The sequence below is a fragment of the Erpetoichthys calabaricus genome, chromosome 5 (genome assembly GCF_900747795.2).
Source record: "Erpetoichthys calabaricus chromosome 5, fErpCal1.3, whole genome shotgun sequence".
In the NCBI taxonomy this organism is placed as follows: Eukaryota; Metazoa; Chordata; class Cladistia; order Polypteriformes; family Polypteridae; genus Erpetoichthys; species Erpetoichthys calabaricus.
Window position 1 is genome coordinate 242,874,623 of NC_041398.2, and position 22,866 is coordinate 242,897,488.

Consider the following 22,866-nt stretch of genomic DNA (forward strand, 5'->3'; position numbering starts at 1 on the left):
CGTCCTCTTCCACCTGACTCCAGCCATCGAATGGAGAGAGGTGGCCCCTTTTATCCTCACCCGGACGTGCTCCAGGTGCCTCCCAACGAGCCTCTGCCGGCACTCCCCTCTGATTACGGCACGCATTCGCTGTGGCATTGTTTCGATAAGCTTCTGCAATGTCACAAGATTTTGTTCCATCCAGTGTTGCATTAATTTTTCACCAAGATCTTGCATTGATGATGGTAGAGTCTGACCGCTGCGCAAAGCCTTCTCCAGCACATCCCAAAGATTCTCAATGGGGTTAAGGTCTGGACTCTGTGGTGGCCAATCCATGACCTTCTTCCATTGCTCCAGAGTCCAATCTTTATGCTCCCTAGCCAATTGAAGCCTTTTTTTCCGGTTTGCCTCACTGATTAGTGGTTTTCTTACGGCTACACGGCTGTTCAGTCCCAATCCCTTGAGTTCCCTTCACATTGTGTGTGTGGAAATGCTCTTAGTTTCACTATTAAACATAGACCTGAGTTCTACTGTTGTTTTTCTTCGATTTGATTTCACCAAACGTTTAAGTGATCGCCGATCACGATCATTCAGGATTTTTTTCCGGCCACATTTCTTCCTTGAAGACGATGGGTCCCCACTATCCTTCCAGTTTTTAATAATGCGTTGGACAGTTCTTAACCCAATTTTAGTAGTTTCTGCAATCTCCTTAGATGTTTTCTCTGCTTGATGCATGCCAATGATTTGACCCTTCTCAGACAGACTAACATCTTTGGCAAAACCGGCATCTTGTGCCTCTTGAGGTGTTCTTTGCAGATTTGGAGGTGTGTTTCGTCCTCTTTTTAACTTCAACTTTTTTTTTTTACAGACGATGTGGCGTTTGCTTCCAGAATTTGCTGCTATTTATTTGACTCCATTCTTCCCTCCACCAATGACATGTGCCCTTAGTCCCTGGCTGCAACACAAGCTCAAATCCTGATCGATCCACCGTTATGCTTAATAGTTGGCAAACCTGGAATTCGGCCCCCTTTTTTCTCTATACATACCTTTGCACATTGTGGCCAAAAAGTTCTATTTGGCCTTCATCAGTCCACACGACTCGTTTCCAAAATGCGTCCGGCTTGTTCAGATGTTCATTTGCAAACTTCAGGTGCTCAATTTTGTGGCTGAGATGCAGGACAGATTTTCTTCTGCTGACTCCACCATGGGCGGCACGGTGGCACAGTGGGTAGTGCTGCTGCCTCGCAGTTCGGAGACCCGGGTTTTCTTCCCAGGTCCTTCCTACGTGCAGTTTGCATGTTCTCCCCGTGTCTGCGTGGGTTTCCTCCCACAGTCCAAAGACATGCATGTTAGGTGCATTGGCGATTCTAAATTGTCCTTAGTGTGTGTGTGTGTGTGCGTGCCCTGCAGTGGGCTGGCACCCTGCCCGGGGTTTGTTTCCTGCCTTACGCCCTGTGTTGGCTGGGATTGGCTCCAGCAGACCCCTGTGACCCTGTAGTTAGGATAGAACGGGTTGGATAATGGATGGATGGATGACTCCACCATGAAGGTCATATTTGTTGAGCTGTCACTCTACAGTAGAACATTGGACCACATAGTCAGACAGGGGTTTTTATTTGCCTTTCTAACAATCCAATGAGCAGTTCTTTCAGAAAGTTTTCTTGTTCTTCCAGACCTCAACTTGACCTCCACCATTCCTGCCACCTGCCATTTCTTAGTAACATTATGAACTGAGGAGACGGCTCCCTTGCTTTGTGAGCTTCAATTCTTTTCTTTTTTCAGAGTGCCAGGCAGCTGCTTAGCGGAGTCCATGGCTGCTGATTGTTGGGAGGAGGTTTGAGGGGTCGGAGAATTTATACAGCTTTGACATTTGCAGCACCTGGGGTTTCCTAATGATGACTGTGAACAAGCCATAAGCCCCCTAATGAGCTAGTGAAGGTCTGAGACCACCTTGGGAAAAGTTATCTGAGACCTCAGATATCTTGGGCTGTCCAAACTTTTCCATGGTGCTCCTTTTCTTTTTTTTCACTGTACAATTGTGCAAAACAAAAACAATACACTAATCTATATTACTAAACAACAGTTTAATTTATGCACGGACGGCGGACGCACCGACGCGCATGTGCAATGCACCGCAGCTCCCCAGAGTCAAACGCAGCGGCTTCCCAGAGTCAGTAGGTGGCGCCCAAACAACACAACCTGTAAATTAAACTTGCTCTAATCCACTGTGCCAGCAGTCAGTGTGGCATATGTGAATCACATAACAGTAATTCAGTATTAAATGTAAGTTGGATTATGCTTCCTAACAGTAACCGACGTCTACCTAACGACACAGCCACAGAACAACACAGATGAGACCGCATGGATAACAACAATACACGGGGACTCCTACAACGCGCTTCAGACACACCAGAAGCAAAGACGTCACCGCTCCACAGAGGCAAAGGGTTCACGGCTCCAAATGGAACGAGCTCAACGATTAGTAATACAAACACGAGCCCGTATGGCTACGACCTGTAAACGAGGGACGCACCCACCCTCCATGATATTACATCCCTCCAAGTATCGGAGGGAACAGAAAGTGATTGCCATTCCTGGATTTGCGATTCTTTCCAGAATCGTGGGCTTGCTGGTCTTATATAAAGCTCTGAAAAGAAATGCGTCATATTGAACTTGATGCCTGTTTCACCTTCTGCTCACTTAACTACTCACAGGAACAGACATTTTAAGCAAAGGGGGCCCAAACTTTTGCATACCACATAATTTCCTACAGTGACTGCCGAGTCAGAAGTTTTCCTTCCTTTTCAGTCATTCTTGTATATGTTCACATCAAAGTGTGTCTATTTATTTTTTTGTTTTCTTAATTACCTATTTATGTATGTATGTATTTATTTCCTTAAAGGACTTCTGTAAAAAGCCAAATTTCCCCCTGGGGACGGATAAAGTTCTGTTTATTCAGGACAGATTTGTTGTGTCAACAGTGGCAGTGACAGGCCTTACCCTCCCTAACAGTCCTGGAGGTGAATCCTAAGGTTAATGGCTTTGGTTTTAGGACAGAGGACAAAGGAAATATCTGTTCATCAGTCGACCTGCAGTTACTGTTTTGAGAAAGAGATTTTGTATTTGTTACCTTTTCATTTTTTATTTAACTCTCTTTCAGGGCGGGTGTCGACTTTTGTCAAAAAGGAGGGTTTGACGGTGGTAATCCACTGTAAACGGTGACAAAACCTGCCGTTATGTTTTAGGTGGCTAGAAGGAAATAATAATAATTCTTTGCATTTATATAGCGCTTTTCTCACTACTCAAAGCGCTCAGCAATTGCAGGTTAAGGGCCTTGCTCAAGGGCCTAATAGAGCAGAGTCCCTATTGGCATTTATGGGATTCGAACCAGCAACCTTCCGATTGCCAGTGCAGATCCCTAGCCGTTAGCTTCATTGATTTGACTGACATTCCCTGTGCACAAGTGAGCAGCGAGGAGTAAACAATGGCATTGACATCTGGCGAGAGATTGAAGAGAGTGCATAAATCAAAAATGCAAAAGCATGTTATTACTGAATTTGACTCTGACTTGTCAGACTCTGATTTTGATACAAGTGATCAAAAACAAATGTGAGGTATCACCATCAGCTGATCATAGTCCTGAACGGGTTTGTGTAGCTGATGCACCTATGGCAGTGTTCACCTGGGAGGACCGCCACTTAGGCCGGGTTTATACATCACACGACATGACGCATGATCCAGCGGACGCTCCTGCTACGCAAGCATTGTACTGTTTATACTTGTGCGCATACTTTAAATAAATCTGGAGGAATCCAGCAGGTGGCAGTACGAGATATTACAGTAATCCCTTCTCCATCACGGGGGTTGCGTTCCAGAGCCACCCGCGAAATAAGAAAATACGCAAAGTAGAAACCATATGTTCATGTGGTTATTTTTATATATTTTAAGCCCTTATAAACTCTCCCACACTATTATAAACATTTCACGCACAATTATACAGCATAAACCCTTTGTATTCTCTTAGATATTAGCTAAGATTCGTTGAAATTATGTATGTAAACACAGTAAAACCTAAATATTATTTTAAAGATATCGAGCGTCTCCGATATCACATATGTTACAGCCATTACGACAGACAGGCCACCATCAATAAATACATACAATGCAAGAAAAATTGTATACAATAAAATGTGTGTACAGTGACACTAAACTATCCATCCATCCATCCATTTTCCAACCCGCTGAATCCGAACACAGGGTCACGGGGGTCTGCTGGAGCCAATCCCAGCCAACACAGGGCACAAGGCAGGAAACAATCCTGGGCAGGGTGCCAACCCACCGCAGGACACTAAACTATGTACATGTAATAAGTACTGTATGTAAATAATTAATTATGGTTACTCACCAACAATGACACGACGACTTGTCCGATAACAATGAGTTTAATTTTACTGCACAACAAAGGATAGCGTTACAGCTCTTCTAAAGGAGCCTCTTCAGGCGACTGTTTAGCACCGCCGTTGTTCTTCTTCCATCACTCTTCAATCCAAATCCCTAAAGCAGATTCCATCCAGACTACTGCTTTAAAACGTCCACTTGCAACTCATTTTGCGCCCTGGTTAAAAGACACTGCGGCCGTAGATCTTATATGCTTTTCCTCCTTTTTAAATAAAAAGAATCGTGGACTCATTGATGCTGTAATGGTGTCCTGCAGCGGTGTAGCTGTTTCCTTCCTTCAGCATATCCAAAACTTTTACCTTTTCTGCAATCATTTGCATCTTCTGTTGGCGCTTGTGCACGTTAATGCTGAATGAGTGAGATTAGTACTTCCTGGTTAATGCAGCACTCCGTCGCTGAGCCAATCAGCAGCACACAGGAACTTAACCGCATGCTCTGATTGGGTAGCTTCTCAGCCATCCACCAATAGAGCCCCTTGTTTGAATTCAAATGGGCAAATCAACCGAGGAAGCACACGTACTGTAGACCGCAGACATCCGCGAAGCAGTGAAAAATCCGTGATATATATTCACATATGCTTACATTTAAAATCCGCGATGGAGTGAAGCCGCGAAAGACGAAGCGCGATATAGTGAGGGATCACTGTATTACAGTGAGAACAGGTTTGGCTTCTCTGTGTCGTGAATTGCCTGGAACATCCATTAAATTCTGAGGACACCTTACTGCAGTATGTCTGAAAAGGATGTTTAATAATTAAATCCATCAATCCAGGGATGTGTCCATTCCAGCAAGCAGTGGGCACGAGGCAGAAACAATCCCTGGACGAGGCCTCAGCTCATCGCAAGGTGAATACAAGCACACACATACAGGTGCTGGTCATAAAATTAGAATATCATGACAAAGTTGATTTATTTCAGTAATTCCATTCAAAAAGTGAAACTTGTATATTAGATTCATTCATTACACACAGACTGATGTATTTCAAATGTTTATTTCTTTTAATGTTGATGATTATAACTGACAACTAATGAAAGTCCCAAATTCAGTATCTCGGAAAATTAGAATATCAATTAAGACCAATGCAATAAAAGGATTTTTTGAAATGTTGGCCAACTGAAAGGTATGAACATGAAAAGTATGAGCATGTACAGCACTCAATATTTAGTTGGGGCTCCTTTGGCCTGGATTACTGCAGCAATGCGGCGTGGCATGGAGTCGATCAGTCTGTGGTACTGCTCAGGTGTTATGAGAGCCCATGTTGCTCTGATAGTGGCCTTCAGCTCTTCTGAATTGTTGGGTCTGGCGTATTGCATCTTCCTCTTCACAATACCCCATAGATTTTCTATGGGGTTAAGGTCAGGCGACTTTGCTGGCCAATCAAGAACAAGGATACCATGGTCCTTAAACCAGGTACTGGTAGCTTTGGCACTGTGTGCAGGTGCCAGGTCCTGATGGAAAATGAAATCTGCATCTCCATAAAGTTCGTCAGCAGCAGGAAGCATGAAGTGCTCTAAAACTTCCTGGTAGACGGCTGCGTTGACCTTGGACCTCAGAAAACACAATGGACCAACACCAGCAGATGACATGGCAGCCCAAACCATCACTGATTGTGGAAACTTTACACTGGACCTCACGCAACGTGGATTCTGTGCCTCTCCTCTCTTCCTCCAGACTCTGGGACCTTGATTTCCAAAGGAAATGCAAAATTTACTTTCATCAGAGAACATAACTTTGGACCACTCAGCAGCAGTCCAAAGGCGAGACGCTTCTGACGCTGTCTCTTGTTCAAGAGTGGCTTGACACAAGGAATGTGACAGCTGAAACCCATGTCTTACATACGTCTGTGCCTGGTGGTTCTTGAAGCACTGACTCCAGCTGCAGTCCACTCTTTGTGAATCTCCCCCACATTTTTGAATGGGTTTTGTTTCCCAATCCTCTCCAGGGTGCGGTTATCTCTATTGCTTGTCCACTTTTTTCTACCACATCTTGTCCTTCCCTTCGCCTCTCTATTAATGTGCTTGGACACAGAGCTCTGTGAACAGCCAGCCTCTTTAGCAATGACCTTTTGTGTCTTGCCCTCCTTGTGCAAGGTGTCAATGGTCATCTTTTGGACAACTGTCAAGTCAGCAGTCTTCCCCATGATTGTGTAGCCTACAGAACTCGACTGAGAGACCATTTAAAGACTTTTGAGTTAATTAGCTGATTAGAGTGTGGCACCAGGTGTCTTCAATATTGAACCGTTTCACAATATTCTAATTTTCCGAGATACTGAATTTGGGACTTTCATTAGTTGTCAGTTATAATCATCAACATTAAAAGAAATAAACATTTGAAATACATCAGTCTGTGTGTAATGAATGAATCTAATATACAAGTTTCACTTTTTGAATGGAATTACTGAAATAAATCAACTTTGTCATGATATTCTAATTTTATGACCAGCACCTGTACACGGGCGTCAATTTAGCGGCCCCAAATCTGCATACCTTTGGAACGAAACCGGAGCACAGTGTGGAAACCAAGCAGGAAATACCAGCGACGTGACTCCCTGTGAGACAGCAGTGCTACCACTGTGCCACCCCCATACATGTAACTATTAACAGTATTCATTATTTAAACAAAGTTAATGACTTATCTGTAAAATCTATATATATATATATAATTCACTAAGCCAGAAGACAAGTAGCCGACCATGGAAAGCACGCCGGAAGGGGGCGTGGATTCACTAAGCTGCCGACAAGTAAGACACCCATGGCGCACGCAGGAAGGAGCCACGACCACCAACTCTTAGACCATTGGATACGACGACAACTAGCAGAGCCACGCCCACCAACTCAGACGCGACGCCTCGAAAAACATGCCGTCATTTCTGTTTGTCTGTGCCACAGTCCACATGCAGCTCTGAGCCACGTTGACTTTTCATTAGTCAACCTCAGTGGAACCTTGGTTCACACAGAGGCAGCGCCAGAGAGAGACAGAGGCACACACAGGCAGCGCGATAGAGAGAGCCGCGCACACACAGGCAGCGCGACAGAGAGAGCCGCGCAATCCTTTAAAACTGAGGTTAAAACACAATGAAGGAAGCAGTCTTTAAAAACCAATAAACCCTGTGCCTCTTTTTCATTAGCGTCTCACCTGCTTCACCACCCTGCAACAGTCGAGACGCTTTCTCAGCAGCTGACCTTTTCTGTGCCTGACTCCACTACTGTCAGTCGCCTGATTAAAAATGGTGAACTCCTGCAATGTTACTATCTTGCTTGGCTTTTAAATAAAGTTCGGATTTGTTGAAATGTTCGTTTCTTCCCCCCTGTGCTTAAAACTCATTTTAAAAAAAAAGTGTTTATACAACTGCTGCAATGTTAGAGAGAGAGAGAGAGGGGGGGGGGGGGGGGGGGGCTGGGGAGGCTTGCGTGCTGCTGAGAGAGAGAGCCTGCGCATGCAGCTGAGCAGGGAGCCTGGGTGTTTGTGTCAGTGTTATTCAATGTTTTTACTATTACACTGTGCATTCTATGGTGTAATAATTAACTATATTTGTGCTTAAAAATCTTTAAAAAAAATATATTTACATACAGTTCATATGGTTGGAATGGATTAATTGTATTTACATGCAATCGTATGGGGGAAATTGCTTCGGTTCACGACCAAATCGGTTTACGACCAGAGGTTTGGAACGAATTATGGTTGTGAACCGAGGTTCCACTGTATATTGAGTCTAGAAAATATGATCAGCAAGTCTTTGATAGGCTGCAACAAAATGATGAAAGAACGGGCACATTTTTTTCTCACAAGCTGGGTGGGTGGGTGTTAGTTAATTAGTTACTCGAAGGATTTCAAGATTTAATATGCACAAGCGGTAACACTGCAAAAGCAGCTCAAACCAGAAAAGACGGCAGGCAAAAAGTGGCTGACAAATTAAACGCGTGTGCATTGTACTTACTGAAAGCGGCGTTACGGATTTTGCAAATGTTCATTTTTTCCCTCTGCTTAAAAAAACATTAAAAAAAGCGGCGTGATTATGCGGCGTATACTACGCTGCGGGTTGGTATGCAGCATGTAAAACAGTTTGTCGCGGATAATTTGCCTTTTACTTTAACACGAAGACAATTTCCTGTTAGATTTGCCTTTGCGATGACAATTGATAAGGCACAGGGCCAAACTTTCAAAAAGATGTGCCTGTATCTGCCAAAACCAGTTTTCAGTCATGGACAGTTGTATGTTTCTTTCTCCAGAGTTCCATCTTTTCATTCACTTGCTGGTATGCCTGCAGGAACACGTGCAGCGAGCGAGCGACACGCACGCACGCACGCACATACATACATACAGGCGCGCGCGAGAGAGAGCGCTGGACGCATAAGAATAATAATACTCCATTACATTGATATACCGGTGTTTTCAGTATTCAAAGTGCTATCCACACAGGGAGAAACCGGGAAGCGAACCCAAAATCTTCCACAGTCTCCTTACTGCAAAGCAGCAGCACAACCACTGCGCCACAAGGCAGTTAAAGAATGCACCAGCCTCGATTTTGTTTTCACTTCTGTTTACAGCGATCGGGTCGTCGCGTGCATTGTTGCAATGTTACTTTTCTTGGTGGCTTATTACGTTACGGATGTTTCACATGTTAATTTTTTTCCCTGTGCTTAAAAGACATTAAAAAAGTGTTTCTCAACTGTGACTCCGGAACAACTCAGTACGCAAGCTATATTAAGCGTCAACAACGAAGACTCGCTACACCTTAATGAACAAGTGCTGAAACTTATCCCTACCGACGAAGTAACTTTCACCAGCGTGGCCTCCATCGTCACAGACGATCCCGCTTTCAGTCACGGACAATTGTATGTTGCTCTCTCCAGAGGTCCATCTTTTCATTCACTCACAGTGGTATCCACAAACCCACCCCATTTGGACAACTGTGTCGTTCAGCAAGTGTTCACCCATCAATACATAATTATGCGGCGTATGTTACGCCGCGGGTTGGCTAGTGTAACATAAATACTTTAATGCATTTCATCATGAAAGTGATATCAAGTATAAATCTAAGGATTCTAAATGTGCAGAGAGTTGGAATATCATACATTTAATGTGTTCAGTGTGGTGATCTATTGCTGCTTGCCGTAGCGATTAAAAACTTGGATGACGTTTACGACGGTCTGCTTTAATGATAAACTACGAGGTTAAAGTGGACATTTCGACATTAAATTAATCACAAAATACACCTTTTCACCATGTCCTTAATGTTTTTTCTCAGGGGCTCAAATACAGCGCTGTACGTTATGTTGCTGTGAAGTTGCAAAAAAAAAAAAAAAGACGGCACAAAAGATGGTATGTGAGACTTTTAAAACGTATCGTGTCATTACAATCGAGAATATGCGACACTTGAATATAAAAGCACCACGAATGCATCTGTACGTCAGCAGTTTGCTTCACCACATCGAACTATTCATCAAAAATCAAAGTACACACACCGAACTCATAGGATCCGCAAAGCGGCTTTCTGTCACATGTAGATAGTAACCAGAGACTCTGACGTCACGTTCCGACTTTTAGCACACTGCGCCCCCCGACTTTTTGCTGGTACTGCAACTTGCGCGCGCGTCACATTAATTTCTGAGGACCTGCTCAGAGGACACGTCAAATGAATGTGTGGCAGCCATGATGCGGGCGCGTACGCGTTCTGAGCGTGAAGTATAAATGAGCCCTTACATTGACAAGAAGTACAAACCATATTACCTGCTGCTGCCGCCCCTGCCAGGCAAAGACAGTCTGGCAGCCAGCGTACCACGCATTTCTGGCAAACTTGTAGCCACAGCGTGCAGCAACAGAAATTTAATGTTGATTTTTGTGTGAAACCATTGCTCTGTGTGCTTTCAGAAAACTGTTTTTTTGGAAAAAATATTCATCCCTCAAAGAGTTAATTCTGTTTCTAGGAGCTTGAAGGCCTTTGCTGTCAAAAACCGTATAGGATCACTGTGCCAGTGTCCAAATCTGGCATTTTTGATGCCATCATTTCATGGTTTGTTCTTCATTTGGATGAAGAGACCAGCCTTTCAACGGGACCCGAGGAAGAGACGTGCTGGGAGCAGGCAGTGTATCCTGTACGTAATAGTCCTCTTAATAAATCAGGTATTTATTTTTCATTTCTGGTAATATGTTTTTGTTTATAGTCAAATGTCAATGGTCATTTTAATCTTTTTGTTTTGTTTTATATTGTTTGTTTCTTTGGACATGATATATTGCCTCAGGTAATATAATTACTTTTAGAATATGACATGAAAATCACCTTATGAGAAGGATTTAGGAGTCATAGTGGACTCTAAGCGGTCGACTGCCAGATAAGCCATTAAGAAGGCTAACAGAATGTCAGTTACAGTGAACCCTCGTTTATCACGGTTAATCCGTTCCAGACTCTACCGCGATAATAGGATTCTTTATTTATAAATCAAATATTTTTGCAGTTTGAGTATAGAAAACCTGTTTATGACCTTCTAAATACGTTTTTTATCATTATTAGAGCCCTCTACACATGAAATAACACCCTTTAGTCACCATTACACTCATATTACCCAATATATTAGACAAAATAAGACATATTAGACGTTACAAATATCATATTATCATTATTGTACTGTGCATTTAATTACACACACACACAGTTCTTACACACAACCACTAACCTATGAAGGCACGAGCTCAGTAGGAGAGTCTTCAGGTGGTGCGTCGTTGTCTTCTTCCGCTGAAGGAGTACTAGGAGTAGGTGTCTGGGTGCATGGCTGAAGATCATCTTGATAGGCAGTTGCTGGCGCTGTCTTTTCATATGCGTGAGGAGGCTTTTGTAGGGTACAGTAATCCCTCGCTGTATCGCGCTTCGACTTTCGCGGCTTCACTCCATCGCGGATTTTATATGTAAGCATATTTAAATATATATCGCGGATTTTTCGCTGGTTCATGGATTTCTGCGGACAATGGGTCTTTTAATTTCTGGCACACGCTTCCTCAGTTGGTTTGCCCAGTTGATTTCATACAAGGGACGCTATTGGCAGATGGCCGAGAAGCTACCCAACCACAGCGTGTATTATGTATTAAATAAAACTCCTCAAATATATTGTGAGCACAGGGGCTGTTCGCACCCCTAGAGGACATGGCCGCTCCTCAAAAAACACTGAAAGATTACCTTCACAGTGTTCCCTTCTTTGCTGGGCTTACATGTGGCTGCTTTGCAAGCGATATGCTTCCCGCATGGTGCTTCGCATACTTAAAAGATCCAACAGCACGTATTGATTTTTGATTGTTTGCTTTTCTCTCTCTCTCTCTGTCTGACATTCTCTGCTCCTGACACTGGCCTGGAGGATACAGACGTTCCTCTAAAAAATGCTGAAAGACTACCTTCACATTGCTCCCTTCCTTGCAGCTGCGTTGTCCGGCGGTGCTTTGCATACTTAAAAGCCAAACAGCCCTATTGATTTTTGACTGTTTGCTTTTCTCTCTCTCTGACATTCTCTGTTCCTGACGCGCACTCCTTTGAAGAGGAAGATATGTTTGCATTCTTTTAATTGTGAGACAGAACTGTCATCTCTGTCTTGTCATGGAGCACAGTTTAAACTTTTGAAAAAGAGACAAATGTTTGTTTGCAGTGTTTGAATAACGTTCCTGTCTCTCTACAACCTCCTGTGTTTCTGCGCAAATCTGTGACCCAAGCATGACAATATAAAAATAACCATATAAACATATGGTTTGTACTTCGCGGATTTTCACCTTTCGCGGGGGGTTCTGGAACGCAACCCCCGCGATCGAGGAGGGATTACTGTATTGCCATCTTTGATCATATCCAAGAGTTTCACCTTCTCCTGGATGGTAAGCATCTTCCTCTGGCGCTTAGTTTCATTGTCAGAAGGCTTAGAAAAAGCAGCACGTTTAGGAGCCAGATAAAAGTGGGGCTTAGCGCATGCGTAGTGACCTAAGCGTTGTAACAGAAGGGGGCGCTAGAGCTCCCTTGAACCCTCAGGTACCACTCCAAACACCGGGTAAAATTACAATTATTATTTATTTTGTAATAATAATGTGCACAAAGCACCCTCCACTCCACACTACTCATACAATAAATCAATAATCAATGAACAATAACCAATCCTCCACTCCCAGACGCGTTGTCACCCTTCCACCCAGCTCAGCTCAGCGTCTGTGCTTTCCCACAGTCCTTTTGTATTCCCCGACCCGGAAGTGGTTCCAATCCTACAGTCCATGATTCCTTATCACTTCCAGGTCAGATTAAAAGTCCTTTTCTTCAACCCGGAAGCACGTCGTTCCTTCCAGTCATGTGATCATGACACACTTCCGGGTTATAGGGCACGTAGCACTCTGTAAGCCTCCCTACAGCGGCTCCTGGTGGTCCCCATGGTATCCAGCAGGGTTGTTTATAAAAACTACACTGTCCATAATGCCCTGCTGGAATTTGGGGACCTTCCATGCTGCTGGGAGGGCTCCATCTAGCGGCCTGGAGGTGTGGACCGGAATATTTGGCCGGCCATCCCTCACAGCGTGTATGAGAAAAAATCGCGATAGAGTGAAGCCGCGAAAGTCGAAGCGTGATATAGCGAGGGGTCACTGTATTACACAATCTAGGTGTGCAAGTCTGATAGAGAAGAATCCCAACAGACTCAAGGCTGTCATTAAAGCAAAAGGGGGGGGGGGTCAACAAAATGACACTGACATATGGGGGGGGGTCCTTTATTCATCTCAGTAGTTCTTGTTTTTGATTTATTATAACTGAACTGTAGCTGTGATATCTTCCACTTGGATGTTATCGGTTGTATTGAGTAAGTAAAGCTGGGTAGAAATATTGGTTTGTGTGTTTTCATTTAAGGCCGTAAAGCAAAAAAAAAAGGGAATATTTCAAAGGGGGGGGATTCATTTCTATTCCCACTAAGCAGGGGAATATTCACCATGAAGAATTATTTAAAATAAAACTGTTTTTTTGTGTGTTCCAGAATATTTGGTTCAACCCAAAGACAGCTTCATTGTGGAGGTCTCCTGCCAGGACGCATATTTAAGAATCGGTAGCATTTCTTTCATAAAGGAGGGACCTCAAACAAACGTGGACAACGCAGGCACCTCTGAAGCAGAACTGTGCAGTGCCTTAGCCAGCCTTCAGACGACCCAAGCAAGAACTCCACAGCCCCCTTGCATCCTGGAGTCGTCTGAAATAGCTTTGCTTAATAATTTGCACTACCATGACGGCTTTAAAAGAGCCCTGGGAAAACTCGTGTCCTCTCTGAGTGCACGATGTGAATCGCAGGGCCGCACGCTGGATGCCAATTCGAGCAGAGACTGTGGGAAAAGTCAGACGGAGCAGCGCTCAAGTGTGACCCCCGACCCTTTGTATGTTCTGGATGTCTCGGAGGGTTTCTCTGTTCTCTCTTTGATTGCTGCTAAACTTGGGCGAGTGAAGGCTTACAGCTCCGTAGAGAAAGAGCAGCACCAAACGGCACTGAAGATTTTAGCAGAGGCTAACGGAGTCTCAAGAGAAATGCTTCAGTTTTGGATGAGTCACCTCGAGGAAGACACGGCCATCCTGCAGAGGCCCACGACGGACAAGCTGTGGAGCGCCGTCATTTTGGACTGTGTGGAAACCAGCGGCCTCATTCGGGAAGAACTGTTGGAGAAGGCTGCTTTGGCCAGGTGAGCGAATCTGGGCTGTAAAATGAGGTGGTTCAGGGGTCTAAGGGGACACCCCGTGAGTGGCAGTGGAACGTGTTTATGCCATCAGAGGGACATTCCCGATGTCGATGTTGTATCATAATGGCTGTACTACTGTACCTCCACATTGATTATTGGGAGAGGTGGGTAAGGGGTTAGGACCCCACACTTTGTGGGTAAGCAGGATCACGCCAAAGGTTACTTCAGCGTTACACTTCTAATGATGTGCCGTGGCTAAGTGCTTTGGGTGAATTCTTTAAAACTCACTTTCTAACCCCTCCGCAGATGTCATACTCACAAACTATAAAGTTTTCTTATCGTTTGAGACGTCTGCTCTGTGCAGGACAAAAGTCATTTTTTCCTCCAATGTTCCCAGACCTCCAAGCATTTCACTTTTTATTGGCCATATCACAGTTCCAGTGGGTCACAAGTTTACTTTGTTAATATTTGGCCGCATTGCCTTTAGATTGTTTAACTTGAGCCAAACGATTTTGGGTCTCCTTAGTCAAGCTTCTTACAATGAGGTGCTGGAATCTTCCAGACAGGACTGGTGTAACTGGGACAGGTTCGTAGGCCTCCTTGCCCCACACACTTTTATCAGATCAATCAGATGGAGGTCAGGGCTTTGTGATGGCCACTCCAATACCTCGACCTTGTTGTCCTTAAGCTATTTTGTCACAAATTTGGAAGTCTGCTTGGGGTCCTTGCCCATTTTGGAAGGCCCATTTGTGACTGAGCTTCAGCTTCCTTGCTGAGCTCTTGAGATGTTGCTGCTGTGTATTTCCATCATTTCCCATCCTCATGATGCCATCTATTTTGTGAAGGGCACCTATCTTTCCTGCGGCCCCCACAACATGACGCACCCACCCCTATCATGCTTGATTGCTGAGATGGTGTTCTTTGGTTTACAAGCCTCATCCTTTTTCCTCCAAACGTAACGATGGTCATTATGGCCAAACAGTTTAATCTTGGTTTCTCCAGAAGGTGAGCTCTTTGTCCCCATGTGCCATTGCAAACTGCAGTCTGGCTTTATTATGGCACCTTTGGAGCAGTGGCTTCTTCCAGCCTTTCAGGATTGATTTGCACTTTTCGTGCCAACATCCGTTCTTCGCTAGGAGACGCAATGCATGTCTTTCCTGAGTGATATGACGGCTCGGTGGTCCCGTGGCGTGTAAACTTGTGGATTATTGTTTGTGCAGATGAACGTGGAACCTTCAGGTGTTTGGAAATTGTTCCCAAGGATGAAGAAGATTTATGGAGGTCCACCATTTTGTTTCTGAGGTCTTGGCTGATTTCTTTTGATTTTCCCCATTATGTCAAGCAGAGAGGCAGTGAGTTTGATGGGCGGCCTTAACATCCATCCACGTGTTGACTCCAATTAGACTAAATGGCCATCAGAAGCTAATTGTCCAATTGCCTGAAGGCTTGACATCATTTTCAGGAATTTTCTGAGCTGTTTAAAGGCCCAGTTAACAAAGTGCATGGAAACTTGTGACCCACTGGAACTGTGATATGGTCCATAAAAAGTGAAATACTCGAAGGTCCATGAACATTGGAGGGAAAGAATAACTTTCACCCTACACAAAGTTGACGTCTTAAACGATATGCCAGATTTATAGTTTGTTAATATAACATCTGTGGAAGGTTTAGAAAGTGAGTTTTAAAGAATTCACCCCAAGTGGATGGAAACGTCTGATTTGAGCTCTGTGAAATCTTCTTTAGCAAACTCATTAAGTTGTTCTTCCCCCCCAGACAGCCCCAAGGTTACAGAAGGGCACACTGATGTCTAAAATTCAACATGTCACAGTGTGCTTAGATCCACTCAAATATAGTGCATCCAGAAAGTATTCACAGCGCATCACTATTTCCACATTTTGTTATGTTACAGCCTTATTTCAAAATGGATTAAATTAATTTTTTTCCTCAGAATTCTGCACACAACACCCCATAATGACAACGTGAAAAAAACTTACTTGAGATTTTTGCAAATTTATTAAAAATAAAAAACTGAGAAATCCCATGTCCATAAGTATTCACAGCCTTTGCTCAATACTTTGTCGATGCCCCTTTGGCAGCAATTCCAGCCTCAAGTCTTTTTTGAATATGACGCCACAAGCTTGGCACACCTATCCTTGGCCAGTGTCGCCCATTCCTCTTTGCAGCACCTCTCAAGCTCCATCAGGTTGGATGGGAAGCGTCGGTGCACAGCCATTTTAAGATCTCTCCAGAGATGTTCAATCGGATTCAAGTCTGGGCTCTGGCTGGGCCATTCAAGGACATTCACAGAGTTGTCCTGAAGCCACTCCTTTGATATCTTGGCTGTGTGCTTAGGGTCGTTGTCCTGCTAAAAGATGAACAGTCGCCCAGTCTGAGGTCAAGAGCGCTCTGGAGCAGGTTTTCATCCAGGATGTCTCTGTACATTGCTGCAGTCATCTTTCCCTTTATCCTGACTAGTCTCCCAGTCCCTGCCGCTGAAAAACATCCCCACAGCATGATGCTGCCACCACCATGCTTCACTGTAGGGATGGTGCCAGATATCCTCCAAACGTGACACCTGGCATTCACACCATCTTTGTCTCATCAGACCAGAGAATTTTCTTTCTCATGGTCTGAGAGTCCTTCAGGTGCCTTTTGGCAAACTCCAGGCGGGCTGCCATGTGCCTTTTACTAAGGAGTGGCTTCCGTCTGGCCACTCTACCACACAGGCCTGATTGGTGGATTGCTGCAGAGAAGGTTGTCCTTCTGGAAGGTTCTCCTCTCTCCACAGAGGACCTCTGGAGCTCTGACAGAGTGACCATCAGGTTCTCGTTCACCTCCCTGACTAAGACCCTTCTCCCCCGATCGCTCAGTTTAGATGGCCGGCCAGCTCTAGGAAGAGTCCTGGTGGTTTCGAACTTCTTCCACTTACGGATGATGGAGGCCACTGTGCTCATTGGGACCTTCAAAGCAGCAGACATTTTTCTGTGACCTTCCCCAGATTTGTGCCTCGAGACAATCCTGTCTCGGAGGTCTACAGACAATTCCTTTCCTTCATGCTTGGTTTGTACTCTGACATGAACTGTCAACTGTGGGACCTTCTACAGACAGGTGTGTGCCTTTCCAAATCATGTCCAGTCAACTGAATTTACCACAGGTGGACTCCAATGAAGCTGCAGAAACATCTCAAGGATGATCAGGGGAAACAGGATGCACCTGAGCTCAATTTCGAGCTTCATGGCAAAGGCTGTGAATACTTATGGACATGTGCTTTCTCAGTTTTTTATTTTTAATAAATTTGCAAAAACCTCAAGTAAACTTTTTTCACGTTGTCATTATGGGGTGTTGTGTGTAGAATTCTGAGGAAAAAAATGAATTTAATCCATTTTGGAATAAGGCTGTAACATAACAAAATGTGGAAAAAGTGATGAAGCGCTGGGAATACTTTCCGGATGCACTGTATAATGCTCAAGTATTCTGTTGTGAAGTTAAGAGTTTATTCTCCAATCATTGCGAGCTAACAAAAGATTACAATATGCGAGCTTTCATGGCAGCTCAGGCCCTTTCATCAGGTGAGATGTAGTTGCTTCAAAAGCTCGCATGTTGTAATCTTTTTAGTTAGCCAATAAAAGGGGTCATTTTGCTTGACTTCTCGTTAAAACTATATTATGCTTTGTTAATATAGTTTTGTTTTGTAAATATAACTATTCGCTAAATGAATCTACTTATATATGACTTTTAAAGTAACTGTTCTGTTATCTGTCTTTTCTCTTATCCGTCACAGCCTCAGTCCTGACCCCTGACGGATAATCGAGGTTTTACTGTACTGTACTATCTGAGTGTACAGCCATACCCACAAGTTTTGAGAATGACACAAATATTAATTTTTACAAAGTTTGCTGCTTCAGTGTTTTTAGATCTTTGTGTCAGATGTTTCTCTGGTGCACTGAAGTAGAATTACAAACATGTCAGAAGTTTCAAAGCCTTGTATTGACAATGACATGAAGTTTATGCACAGAGTCCATATTTGCAGTGTTGGCCCTTCTTTCTTTTCCAGGACCTCTGCCATTCACCCTGGCAGGCTGACCATCAACTACTGGGCCCAAATCCTGACTGATGGCAGCCCATTCTTGCAGAATCAATGCTTGGAGTTTGTCAGAATTGGTGGGTTTTTGTTTGTCCACCCGCCTCTTGAGGATTGACCACAAGTTCTCAATGGGGAGTTTCCTGGCCATGGACACCAACATTTCAAGCCACTTAGTTATCATTTTGCCTTATGGTCCAGTGCTCCATCATGTTGGACACCAAACTGTTCTTGGTTTTGTGAAGTTGCTCTCGGAGGATGTTTTGGTCCCATTCTTTATTCATGGCTGTGTGAGTGAGCCCACTGCCTTGGCTGACATGAATGGTCTCAGGGTGCTTTACTGTTGGCCTGACACAGGACTGATGGTAGTGCCGCTCACCTTTTCTTTTTTCTGGATGCCCCAAACAATTGGAAAGGAGATCAGAGATAATGACTTGACCTCAGCAGTCCAATCCCAGAATATCAGTCTGTCCTTGATGTTTCTCTTGGCTTCTTTTCTGCTCTTCTTGACACCCACCAGGCCATCCTCCAAAAGTCTTCGCCTCCCTCACACCAACCTGCTGTCATTCCTGAGCAGGTTCTGCACTGGTGGTGCCCCCAATCCGAAGCCATGACTAAAGAATGGAACCAAAACATCCTGAGAGAGCAACTTTTCCCAACCATCCAAGAACAGTTTGGTGACCAACAATGAACAATCCAGCATGATGGAGCACCGGGCCATAAGGCAAAAGTGTGAACTAAGTGGCTCGGGGAACAAAACATCAACATTTGAGGTCCATGGCCAGGAAACTCCTCATTGATAACTTGTAGTCAATCCTCAAGAGGCGGGTGGACAAACAAAAACCCACCAATTCTGACAAACTCCAAGCATTGATTCTGCAAGAATGGGCTGCCATCAGTCAGGATTTGGGCCCAGTAGTTGATGGTCAGCATGTCAGGGTGAATTGCAGAGATCTTGAAAAAGAAAGAAGGGCCAACACTGCAAATATGGACTCTGTGCATAAACTTCATGGCATTGTCAATAAAAGCCTTTGAAACTTCTGAAATGTTTGTAATTCTACTTGAGTACACCATAGAAACATCTGACACAAAGATCTGAAAACAATGAAGCAGCAAACTTTGTGAAAACTAATGTTTGTGTCATTCTCCAAGAATGACAGTAATCTCTTTCAAATGTATTTCGGGTTACCCACAACCAGGGGTTGGCGAGCGAAGCGAGCAGGGGGCGGAGCCCCCTAGTTTAGAACTATTTCTGCTTTTGCTGTCGATTTAAATGCTTAACTCTCTTTTGTAGATTTCATTTTATTTTGCCCTTTCTCTGTGCAGCTTTTCCCCTTTGTTGTATCTTATTAATGACAATTAAAAATGAGCAGAGCAGACAACACTGGCAAACAACACTCAATAATCAAAGGCTGCGACTACTTTAGCATCAGACCCACTAATTAGTAAATAATGGATTAGTTAAACAATTAGAACACCTAGAAAAGTAGAATGAAAATCAAGATGAAAAAAATTATTGAAGATAGAAAAATACATTATTCACATATAACTGCTTGGTACATATATAGTCATATGAAAAAGTTTGGGACCCCCTCTCAGCCTGCATAATAATGGACTCTCAACAAAAAAGATAACAGTGGTCTGTCTTTCATTTCCTAGGAGTACTGCTGTGTTTTCCGAACAAAGATTTTTAGTGACACAGTATTTAGTTCCATCCATCCATCCATTATCCAACCCGCTATATCCTAACTACAGGGTCATGGGGGTCCGCTGGAACCAATCCCAGCCAACACAGGGCGCAAGGCAGGAGACAAACCCCGGGCAGGGTGCCAGCCCATCGCTGAGTATTTAGTTGTATGAAATTAAATCAAATGTGAACCACTGGCTGTGCACAAATGTGGGTCCCCTTGTCATTGTGCTGATTTGAATGCCTGTCACTGCTCAGTGCTGATTACTTACAACACCAAATTGGTGTGATGAGCTCGGTAAGCCTTCATAGACAGGTGTGTCCAATCATGAGATATAAAGGTATTTAAGGTAGTCAATCGCAAGGTGGGCTTCCTTCCCTTTGACTCTCCTCTGAAGAGTGACAGCATGGGATCCTCAAAGCAACTCTCAAAGATCTGAAAACAAAGATTTTTGAGTCTCCTGGTTTAGGGGAAGGCTACAAAAAGCCATCTCAGAGGTTTAAACTGTCAGTTTCAACTGTAAGGAATGGAATCAGGAAATGGAAGGCCACAGGCACAGTTGCTGTTAAACCCAGCAGGTCTGGCGGGCCAAGAACAATACAGGAGCGGCATATGAGCAGGATTGTGAGAATGGTGACAGACAACACACAGATCACCTCCAAAGACCTGCAAGAACATCTTGCTGCAGATGGTGTATCTGTACATCGTTCTACAATTCAGCACAATTTGCACAAAGAACATCTGTATGGCAGGGTGATGAGAAAGAAGCCCTTTCTGCACTCACACCACAAACAGAGTCGCTTGTTGTATGCCAATGCTCATTTAGACAAGCCAGATTCATTTTGGAACAAAGTGCTTTGGACTGATGAGACAATAATGGAGTTATTTGGTCAAAACGAAAAGCACTTTGCATGGTGGAAGAAGAACACCGCATTCCAAGAAAAACACCTGCTACCTCCTGTCAAATTTGGTGGAGGTTCCGTCATGCTGTGGGGCTGTGTGGCTAGTTCAGGGACTGGGGCCCTTGTTAAAGGGTCAGATGAATTCAACCCAAATTCTTCAGGATAATGTTCAAGCATCAGTCACAAAGTTGAAGTTACGCAGGGGTTGGATATTCCAACAAATGACCCAAAACACAGTTGGAAATCTACAAAGGCATTCATGCAGAGGGAGAAGTACAATGTTCTGGAATGGCCGTCACAGTCCCCTGACTTGAATATCATCGAAAATCTATGGGATGATTTGAAGCAGGCTGTCCATCACATTGAACTGAACTGGAGAGATTTTGTATGAAGAATGGTCAACAAGACCTCCATCCAGAATCAGACACTCATCACCGGCTATAGGAGGACAGCGTCTAGAGGACAAAAGGAGGCTCAGCTAAGTATTGATGTCATATCTCTGTTGCGGTGCCCACACTTATGCACCTGTCTAATTTTGTTATGATGCATATTGCATATTTTCTGTTAATCCAATAAACTTGATGTCACTGCTGTAATCCTACTGTTTCCATAAGGCATGTCAGATATTAAAAGGAAGTTGCTACTTTGAAAGCTCAGCCAATGAGAAACAAAAATCCAAAGAATTAAGAGGGGTCCCCAAACTTTTCCACATGACTGTATATATATTTTACCAAACTTAGTTTTCTAATTTCTATATTGTTCCCAAAACACAGAATGTACGAAATAACAGTTCACTTAATTAGCCCAGGAGTCCAATTAACATCTGAAACTGGTTGGAACAAAAACCCTCAGCCACAGGTGGTCCCCAGGACCGAGTTGCTCCAAACCATTTCTAAAGCATTTGTAATAATCTTAGGGCAGCTCAGCTGTTAATTTATCGCCCCTGGACAGCTTTCAGTTGATGCATTGACCTAATTTTGTTCCTTTTATAAAAATAGCACGACTAACATAAAAAGGTGATGTTTCAGTACCCCAAACTAATATGAATCTCTCTAGGTGCTTACTGGAACCCGGTGGTCGCATTTTCCCTGAACGGATAGTGATGTACGGGATGTTGGTGGACTCTTATGTCCTGCTGCAGGAAAGTGCCGTCCAAGGCCCAGAGCCAACTCTCGGGTTGCGTGTTGCACCTTACATAAACCGCTTCACTGTAAGTATCTTTATTTGTTTAATTTGAGTAGTCAGGAGATGATATTAAATACACATCAGCCCCTGCAGTTTGCGAGTTTACGATTCACAGATCTGCCTACCCGCTGGTTGTTCATTAATAAGTAAATGGAAATTATTTTGTGAGTTTTGCAGCCTAGTGTGGAAAATCACAGACAAAGCTGTTAGCAGTGCTTCTTAAATGGACTTCAAATCCCAGCAAGCCCATAAGAACTTTGTCATTGGGCAGCTTTGGTGGATCATGCAAGGGCTGCTGGGAGAAACAAGATAAGAGTGCAAAAATAGAAAACAAAGTCACTCAGAATGACATGAAGGATGTCTGGAATGGACTCAAGTGATTCAGGCCTCAGGTGATGGAAGGGGATGTGGACAAAGCTAACACTGTGAATCAACTTCTTAATACATTTTTCCTCCTACTGCCACCTTCTTCCAATGCCCAGTCTCCACATGCCATCCCTACTACATCAACAACTGCCATCACGTCAACTGGAATGGCCGGTGACAGATCCACCTTTGACCATTGGTGTAGACCAGGGGCCTCCAACACGTTGCTCGTGAGCTACCCCTTTCCAAGTAGCTCGCCAAAGGGTTAATGAATCCTACATTAATTTAAAAACTTGATTAGCCAATACTGATGCTCTGTGCAAGAGAGGACAGAGCTGACTATAATTCCTTAGAAGGCTGGCGTCCTTCAACATCTGCAATAAGATGCAGCAGATGTTCTCTCAGACGGTTGTGCTGGGGAGGCAGCATAAAGAAGGACACCTCACGCCTGGACAAACTGGTGAGGAAGGCAGGCTCTATTGTAGGCACAGAGCTGGACAGTCTGACATCTGTGGCAGAGCGACGGGCGCTGAGC

General features: G+C 44.0%; 1 protein-coding gene across 2 annotated transcripts in view; it reads left to right on the forward strand.

The window, feature by feature from the left end:
- Positions 1 to 22,866, forward strand: part of prmt9 (protein arginine methyltransferase 9) — a 131,691-nt gene that overhangs the window by 59,685 nt on the left and 49,140 nt on the right. For both annotated transcript variants that reach the window (XM_028802710.2, XM_028802712.2), the window contains 3 exons: positions 10,365 to 10,560; positions 13,422 to 14,112; positions 21,837 to 21,990. In XM_028802710.2, the coding sequence (XP_028658543.1) occupies positions 10,365 to 10,560; positions 13,422 to 14,112; positions 21,837 to 21,990 (1,041 nt within the window). The remainder of the gene's footprint in view (positions 1 to 10,364; positions 10,561 to 13,421; positions 14,113 to 21,836; positions 21,991 to 22,866) is intronic.